The sequence below is a fragment of the Pyrus communis genome, chromosome 5, assembly GCF_041283825.1.
Source record: "Pyrus communis isolate YQ-2024b chromosome 5, ASM4128382v1, whole genome shotgun sequence".
Taxonomy (NCBI): Eukaryota; Viridiplantae; Streptophyta; class Magnoliopsida; order Rosales; family Rosaceae; genus Pyrus; species Pyrus communis.
In genome coordinates this window covers 18,405,959-18,415,538 of record NC_142569.1, presented here as the reverse complement: position 1 = coordinate 18,415,538, position 9,580 = coordinate 18,405,959, and the positions used below count along the sequence as shown (strand labels likewise).

General features: G+C 35.5%; 1 protein-coding gene and 1 long non-coding RNA gene across 3 annotated transcripts; one reads left to right on the top strand and one right to left on the bottom strand.

Moving 5' to 3' along the window:
• Nucleotides 1-2,388: 2,388 nt before the first annotated feature.
• On the top strand, nt 2,389-5,674 carry LOC137721793 (endo-1,4-beta-xylanase 5-like). 2 transcript variants are annotated; one of them, XM_088694674.1, is made up of 8 exons: nt 2,389-2,524; nt 2,620-2,697; nt 2,947-2,993; nt 3,173-3,395; nt 3,563-3,729; nt 3,960-4,058; nt 4,196-4,987; nt 5,115-5,674. In XM_088694674.1, exons 2-8 carry the CDS (start codon nt 2,646-2,648, stop codon nt 5,463-5,465), a joined length of 1,731 nt encoding a protein of 576 aa, XP_088550800.1. In that variant the 5' UTR covers nt 2,389-2,524; nt 2,620-2,645; the 3' UTR covers nt 5,466-5,674. The 2 variants fall into 2 exon arrangements, with proteins under 2 accessions (XP_088550800.1, XP_088550799.1); XM_088694673.1 differs by having other exon boundaries at nt 2,419-2,524; nt 2,615-2,697.
• LOC148696922 (uncharacterized) lies at nt 4,987-7,792 on the bottom strand. Its single transcript, XR_015962890.1, has 2 exons — nt 5,684-7,792; nt 4,987-5,467 (listed from the first exon to the last, which is right to left on the bottom strand). It is a non-coding gene; the product is annotated as an uncharacterized LOC148696922 (long non-coding RNA).
• Between the last annotated feature and the right edge of the window lie 1,788 nt (nt 7,793-9,580).

Genomic DNA, 9,580 nt, shown 5'->3' with positions numbered 1-9,580 from the left:
AGGTTACTTCTCTTTCCCATGTGAAATTGAACTCTCAACAAATTACATATGAAAAGTTAAAATTGTGCCACATCGCCAATACTCTTATTGCACATTACTTAACCCTTTTTCTTTACTTGATTGCTTTTCTTCCACAGCTGCATGCTTGCAACTTATCCACCCTCTTCCCCCTCCATCAGAAATCTCATGCTTTGTGTTTGTCAAATGAGAATTGAGCATAAAAATCTGAGTGGAAAACATATAAAAATTACAACTTTGTGATGTCGTGAAACTACTACACTGCAAAATCAGATGAGGAAAACACATTTGATAAATAAATAAGGGGTAGTAACCCATAACTAAAGTTGAATCTACACTATATATGAACTCTCATAAAATCCAAGGTAAACCAACTTTTTAGACTAAATTTGCAAATCATGTGATGTGTCACCAATTAGAAAATAAGCGTAATAATTAACATTTGAGTGATAATCAAATCTTTAACAACTACGTTATATGATTTACAAAATATATATTAAAAAAATTATCTCCCTAGCATTACTCTTTTAAAAAAATCCATTCAAATCAATGATTTTTTAATACGTGTGGACTTTTATGAACTCATTTAATTTCCGAATTTTCATAAACTTCTTTTTTATGATTGAGTACCAAGTTTTAGACTCTTTTCAAATCTTTTAAAATCATTTTTAAGACCTACTATGATTTTTCCTATTCATCAAAATGCGAAATCTATTGAGTCATGATTTCTAGCAAGTACGTCTAGATATTCTGACCCAAACATGTAAGTTTTTCATCTACAAACTCAAGGACAAATGTAATTTCTCTCTTTAGACACTCTTTATTTGCCTAGGGATCTTGGTTCTTGCTCTTTGAAGTTGGAATTTTTTTCGACGTTTCAATTAATGTGAATTTTTTTCTCCAATATATTTCGGTTATGGGGCACAATTTGCAGCAGTAATCAGAATGACTAGAATAACCTCTAAAGCTATCAAAAAACCCTCAGAGCAGTAGCCTTGGAGCTTGAATATATAATTGCGTACCTTAGATGATGGATGAATGGAGATATTTACAGTGGTGATTGGAGAGTCTTTGAAAGAATTGCCAACCCTAGCTAATCCGTGTGTAATTCTGAATCCAAGAGGAAATCTAGTAAGATATCTCCTTACTTTTTAGATCACCCAAATCCATAAACTAGAGACTAATCTGGATTTAGATACGTATGTCCTCACTTGCGGGTCAAGTAATCAAACTTATTTAACCACACCCACCATAACTGGACCTCTCAGACCTGAGAGACTTGGTACGTTGAGTTCAGACCTGACCACTTAACCGTTGAGGGCAATCTGACATTCCCTATTAGAATGCCACTTAGCAGTATCTTCAAAATAAGTAAGTAATCAAACAATCCTTAATAAAAATGATTTTAATATGACTAAAAACATTTTTGGTAAAAATGTTTTTGAAATCAGGCTCTAATAGAAATGCTTTTTGTGAAACGTTTTTTGTAAAAGTGTTTTGAAACCAATCCTTGATAAAAATGCAAATGAATCCTAAAAAAGCACTTGAAAAAGTACACGAAGTTCAAATGCTTGTGGAACTCAAAAATAATTTCACCAAAAGCATTTGCAATCATTTTAAAGCCCTTCCAAACGAGCTTCATGATAATCTCCAGCTTTGTGTTGTAGTAATGTCCCTGCCGGTAAGTCAAAGTTAATCAAACAAGCTGTAGAATAAGAGGATAGACTACCATTTCCTCTACTAATTCCTATTTTACAAATGTCCACATATGTAGCTAAACGACCACTTGGAGTATACAATTTTGAATTCATTAATTAAAACTTCGTGATCGCTTAGTAAGGAAAAAGCAAACAAACATTGAAGAAATGGAGATGGCGACTTCCAATACGACACATCAAAATTTGGATATATTCATCCGAGTGCAGACCCCACTACTAGCTCCAATTAAATCGATGTACTTTTAGAGTGTATAGATCAGAGTTTTTGTTCCCTTGTTAATTAAAATTTTTTATTCTTAACAATCACAGGTTCGTAGCACTTTAGATTTAACCTCATTATATGCAAACACTGAAGATAATTCACGGGGTACCATGAAACTCTGCAAATTAAGCAGTCAACTATTGCCATTGTTACCCGTGGTTATTGTCTTTTTATGAATCCAATTTCTCTAATATAAACTCACGCTTATTACATTCCAACGGCACAAACACAAAACTTTAGAGGAAAGCATCAAGGAAAAATGAGATATTAAAATTGGATACATTTATTTATATTGCAAATCACTTGGCACAAAAAGACATTAATGGCACACAAGGGACTTTTAAAAGAAAACCAAAAATTATTCTGGAGATTAGCTTTTGAAAGATACCATGCACAACACTCAACTCAATTTTACATTATAAATACCCCAATAGCGTCGACGCCACAACCACAAGTCTGGCATTTTGAAGATAGGTTCTTGTGTAGACTGTCATCAGAGAGTGGTTTCTTCCTCCACTGCAATATTGTGTGTTTTGTGTCTCCAGTTGCTTTACAATAACAAACCTACATCTTTCTTCCCAAAACTTTGAAGTAATTAACTTTTATTTCTTGCTAGGAAAGACTGTTGTGTTTTGAAGAGGATCAAGATGTTCACAGAATCTTGCACCTTATTGCTTTCATGCATCTTTCTGTATTTTGGTATCTCTCTCTCTCTCTCTCTCTCTCTCTCTCTCTCTCTCTCTCCTCACTCTCTCTCTCTCTCATATATATGTAAATTTTTCATGTTATTTTAACAAAAATATATCTTCACCTTGCCAAGAAAAGTGATTAAGCATTAGGATCCTAATTGTTTTTCTTGTTCCTTTGGTTACTGTTAAATCATGCAATGAATGTTTTGCCGTCATATAAATTCATCCTTCTAAAAGTAAACCTTTTCAACTGTTACAGGGCATGGCACCCATGCATCATCCTACAACTACTCCACAACAACAAAGGCAAGAATCAAACTCCCTTCACAATAATTTCTTTCTTTTGCTTGTATAGGTTTTGTCACTTAATGATCAGATTTATAAATAAATTAATATATATATATATATATATATATATATATATTATGAATTTATTATACATGACTTGTGAAACATTGTTGAAAATCATTAACTGCTAGCAACAGTGCTTGGTAGAGCCACTAGATGCCCTATATGGAGGAGGGATTATAGTAAATCCAGAATTTAATTACAACATTGAAAGATGGGAGGCTTTTGGACAAGGGAAAATAGAAGAACGGATATCGAAGAAGGGAAACAGGTTCATGGTGGCACACAGTAGAAAACATCCACTAGACAGTTTCTCTCAGAAGGTTTGCGTTGAGAAAGGGAAAATCTATAGCTTTTCTGGTAACTAATTTCAGAATCATCATCAATTTAAAAGCTATTTTTAATTGGATGTAATGTATATATTGTATAATTTAAGAGTATAGTACTTGTTTCAGCTAGAACTTATGTGATTTATTAATTATTTGTTACATTATTATTTGATTGAGGCAAGTTTTGGAAATTTTCAGCTTCTGTTCAAGTGAATGAAGGAAGTGAGATAGTAGCTGTTGTTTTTAAGTTTCCCAACCGCGATGGTGTGCGTGGTGGTGATGTAATAGCTGAACATGGGTGTTGGACACTGCTAAAAGGCGGTTTCGTAGCTAATTTCACAAGCCCTGTTGAGATTCTTTTTGAGGTAAGGTAAGGTGACATATATCCATACATACATACATACATATATATATATATATATATATATATATGTATATGTATGTTATGGTTCTTGTAATATTGACAATTCTTCATTTCTATTTTCAAACTATCGATCAAGGAAGAATCACCAGTATCCTACTGATACCACAAGAAATTCAAAATTAAATGAGTTTCTTGACCGATATGCTTTTTTGTATGTATCTTTTTATCTAGAGCAAAAATACATCAGTGGAAATAATGGTGGATAATGTCTCATTGCAACCTTTCACCAAGGAGGAATGGAGATCCCACCAAGACAAAAGCATTAAAGAGGTGCCTGGTACACCCAAACATGATGAATCCCTTGTTCTGCGTTATGCATAAGTATAGGGATAGTGTCAATTCGTATTAGCAGGTTGTGTTCATGTCGTGTCATTTGATGAAAATTTTGTTCACTCTAATCCCTGCAGCTGCGGAAAAGTAAGGTGAGGTTCCAAGTAACTCAGGCAAGTAAAAATCCTCTCAAAGGTGCTAGAGTCTCCATTAAGCAAGTTAAGTCGCATTTCCCATTTGGATGTGGCATGAACCATTACATCCTCACAAACTCCAATTACCAGAAATGGTTCGCCTCGAGATTTAAATGGACTACTTTCACCAATGAGATGAAATGGTACAGCACTGAGAAAACACGTGGCCAAGAAAACTATACTGTTGCAGATAACATGGTCAAATTTGCCCAAAAAAATGGCATTTCTATTAGAGGTCACAATGTCTTCTGGGACGATCCCAAGTATCAGCCTGACTGGGTTAAATCCCTTTCCCCTGAGGAAGTACGAACAGCAGCAGCAAAGCGAATCAATTCAGTTGTTTCTAGATACCAAGGACAACTCATTGCTTGGGATGTAGTGAATGAGAATCTTCATTTTAGTTTCTATGAAGATAACCTCGGCGAGAATGCTTCAGCAGAATTCTATTCCACAGCTCAACAGCTTGATCCTGACACGACTATGTTCATGAATGAGTATAACACCATAGAATATAGTAGCGACGAGAAATCAAGTCCAGCCAACTACAAGAAAAAACTTGAGGAGATCTTATCATATCCCAGAAATGAAAATTTGTCTCTAGGAATAGGGTTGCAAGGTCACTTTGGTTCTGGTCAGCCAAATATTGCTTACATGAGATCTACTTTAGACATGTTAGGTGCAATCGGACTGCCAATATGGCTTACAGAAGTGGATGTGGAAAAAGACCCGAATCAGGTACGAAAACTGCAATATGTAAAGCAATTTGATGATAAATAAAAGTCCAAAAATAGCAAACTTGGCCCGTGACATTTTCAAGTGCAAGAGTTTATATTAATACACTATTCATTTTTTTTTTTTGCAGGCTCAGTATTTGGAAGAGGTACTAAGGGAGGGATATTCTCATCCGGCGGTTCAAGGGATCATCATGTTTGTAGGTCCAGAGATAGCCGGGTTTAATGTGACCACCCTTGTAGATAAGAACTTCAAGAATACACCAGCAGGAGATGTTGTGGATAAGCTGATTGAGGAGTGGAACTCTAACACTCAGGAAATCATAGCAGATGATCAAGGATATATCGATGTTTCTTTGTTCCACGGTGATTATGAGATAACTGCAGAAGGCCGCGTCGCTAATACCTCGGCTACCCTAAGTCTTAGGGTTACACAAGCTCATGAACCGCAGGCAATTGTTCACGTTCATATTGATACCTGAAACTGAAACACAATGTATACATGAGAAAAATAAATTTCTACAGTATTATCACAAAATCCTGGTGCAACAGCCTACGGAAATTTGTGATAGGCAATAGCAGTTGTTGCCAAAAGCTGAAAATTTGTTGCCTAAGAGTATACGCAACAAATTGCAGTCATTGCCACTTGTTAGACCTTAATAGCTAAATCAATAAAGTACATGACTATATATGGACTGACCTGTAGCTGGAGATGCTGAAAGCTTTGGTTGCTTGAACCGCAAGGAAATCTTCTGCACACTATAGCCCTTATGTGCAATAGACTCAATGGGGAGTTTGTAAGCTTTGATGCGTATACTGTATGTACAGGGATCCCTTGTATTTATAGTGGCATATATCATAGAGTTCCGTCCATAAAAGAACCCACAATTCACCTGGAAAGCCAATAACCTGATCCACACGCCAACATAGAGTTCTAGACTCTTTGAACCCCTTTAACCTCAGATAATACAATCTAACACACTACTTAAGAGAGGACAGTTGTTAGTCTAATCCAATCCCTAAATCCTAGTGAAGTGTCATAATTCTACAATGACTATGAGACCAAACCCTAAGTGAATACATAGGAAAAAGGTGAAGTAAAACTCCAGCACCACTGTCATTGTCTTTACTGCCATATATTTCTGTTTAACAGCATCCTTCCAAACCAGCAGAAAGGAAAATAAGTGCATCCACATTGATTTTGGGTATCCCATACCTTATTATGGTAAGTAAGCATGCCCCAATCTAATATAAATTACACGATGGGGGAATTGGGGGGATTCGGACTCGAGTGCCTAAAGGGAGCACACCCGCACTAGCCAAGTGGTTGCACCCACGTCTGCAATTTCTATCTAAGATTTTTCATATTTGTCCAATTTTTACTAAAACAAAGTTAAAGTTCATTGCATGGATAATCAAAGATTGAATAACATCAAATATTCACAAACGCCAAACAATTATTCTTTGTTCCGCTTCATGCATTTACTGCTTAAAAATAATTTGAGAATGTTACGAATTCATTTACTTTCAAATTCAATTAGAAGGGGAATGAATTTATCCACATTTTGTAATTAAAACCCCTATAATCTGTAATATATGAGAGCATAAAAAATTGGGAAGACAAAGAATTTAAACAAAATAGGGAGCATAAATTTGGACATGCATCAACTTCCACATCATTTAGTTTACAAATTTAGTTCACAAATTGAATCTCTCTAGCATTGCATTACTTAGCTATAAATTCATATAGATTCGGAAACACGTAATCCTAATTGTCTGTCAAAGTTCTTAGCCTAAATAATTCTGAATGCACAATTCTTTTAGTTTATAACGAAGCTACAATGCAACGCTAATTTTTAGAATATGAAAGGAGAAAATTGCACACTTCCTTTTTTAGAAGAACTTGGACAAGTGAGTAACTTACGTGTAATAGATTTATTATCACTATGATGGTGAATCTGTTTCCAATAAATATTTCCCCCAAAAAGCATGACGTACGTACAATACAATACTTGTTAATAGCTTACACATTGGGATCGAGCAATTTTATGATATGTTATAGATAGATTATGTCATTTGCCAGCATAGGCCAAGAGAAGGCAACACAAGTTTGCCCTTTCCTTGAATTTGGCAATGGCCGCCAAACCAAATAAACTACACACTCACATCAAATATGAATTTGATATTTGAATTCATCATCATATCCATATATCATGGCCTCATATAACAAGTCCATATCTATTGACCGAAAAAAAAAAAAAAAGCAAGTCCATATATATCTAATTGTGAGTAAGCAAACTTGATAGGCAATGCTGATTACCCCGCCCATGGAACCAAAGCTACCAATTTAAAGCACGTTTAGAAATCACTAATGATCGTTTATATATATATATATATATATATATATACACACACAAACTACAAATTGACTACATGCAGCATGTGCAATGCTTAAGCTAAGATTCAGAAAGAAAACAAAAGAGCAGAGAAAACACTTTCATGGCCTAGCTCCTTATAGCTATGAAGCACGACACTGCCGCCATAATAATGGTGATTGCAACAAGGCTTACGTCATCAAAAATGGCCGCGAAACGCATTTCTTGCAGCTCCCAAATAGTCGAAGCGCAGTGACTCAGCCCCTCACAAATCATTACCAAAATAGCCATTTCCTTCTGGTATCACCCCAATCACATGCAATGGCATTACAAGTACTACTAGAACTGAATTCTGAGCATTAGACAGGAGGAAATAAAAGTAAAAAAGACCTAGCAGCTATCTCATCCCTAATATTGTTGACATATCTAGTAGTGAAGGAAATCTACACACACACATATATATGTGTGTGTGTGTGTGTGTGTGTGTGTGTGTGTGAGAGAGAGAGAGAGAGAGAGAGAGAGAGAGAGAGAGAGAGAGAGAGCTGGCCTAGTGTGTCACAGATTGTACAATAAGTTCTTGGAGTTTTGCTTATAACACGGTTTTCAGCTGCTTCTAGGATGCTTCCTACTATTTTCTGTGATATAAGATCCACACCAGGATGGGCCCCAGGAAATCACATTTGTGGTCAACTACCGATGATTTAATTTCTGCATGTAATTTCTTGGCTCTGTATACTAGGCAGTAGATGTTGCAATGTTTCTGTTCAGTTTTGTATTCGAAAGGATTGAACTCTCCTTTTACATGCGTTGTCGACTTGTGGTTTGGTGTGATCTAAAAGATTTCTGGTTAATTATCTGCTGTCTAAAGGTACTTATTGTAAGTAACTAGCTCGAAAGGAAACTTCCGAGATTGAATTTTGTGAACAATTTATTTTGGGTTTTATCAAATTTTCTCTAAACGTTGGGACTATATTTTGTTAGGCAGCCTAATACCCCAACATATACAAAAACTAAAGAAAGAAAGAAACTTGGCTCAAAATCGAGTGTAGTGGTGTTTCAGAATTTATACAGTCAACTCCACTTAATGGGATAAAGATTTGTTGTTGTAATGTGATATATAAACTACGTTATAATTTATATGAGGTTCTGGTTCATACTCGTTTGCGAGGGATGGACATCCTGTGTTGATCAATTGACATAGTTCACATCTGTCACATCTAATTTAAGGCATATATTTTTTTGTGGAATTAAATTACAAATTCAACTAATATATTACATTCTTCTTGATGGACTAGACTTGTTCACATTTATTCATGCGTACACTAGACAATCTTGTTAGGATGTTTTCAATGGCCGCAAATACCAATGCCAATTTATAGGTCCAGATGATTCTAAAACATGAGAGAAAAGATTTTACAGCTGTGTGAGTCCCTCCAACACCATCTCAGAATCCCGAAAAATAAAGACCAAACATTTTGGTTGCTCCAATGGCAAGGGAAAAAAAAAATATTAATGTCACGTATTAGCCTTTTACACGCCACCAATTTTGGACTCAAAGTTTGTATTTGGGTCAAGCTTTTGAGTTTATAATTGGTGATCACCTTATATAACTTGTACATGTCACTTATTAGCCTTTTACACGCCACCAATTTTGGACTCAAAGTTTGTATTTGGGTCAAGATTTTGAGTTTATAATTAGTGATCACCTTATATAACTTGTACATAACCAAATTGTGGAGTCTAAAATAATCCCAATAATTCTAGAAATGATACGTGGGCTTTTGCTCAAGAAAGACCAAATTGCCCTCATTAAATGAGTAGGCTCCTCAGATACTTTCACGTGCAGTTCACACCCCTGAAGGTCTCAGCAGCTGATACTCCCACGCGCAGTTCACACCCCTGAAGGTCCCAACAGCTAAATATGACTGCCTATAGCTTACTTGCCCTTGGCAAGGAAAAGTCAAATCATTAAAGATAAGGATTAATTACCCAAATCATATCTTTAATACATTTCCAATTGAAGATTGACTCCATTCAAGTAAGTAATCCCAATTTAAATCAATTAGGGATAATTACTCCATTATCTCAAGATATTATTTCCTATTTAATATCTTGAGAATATTTCTCCATAAACCTTAGCCAATAGGATGCCGCCATGTGTAGGGTAAAACCCTAACACTATGGCCGGCCTTCTTCTCCTATATATACCCTATATTCTACCA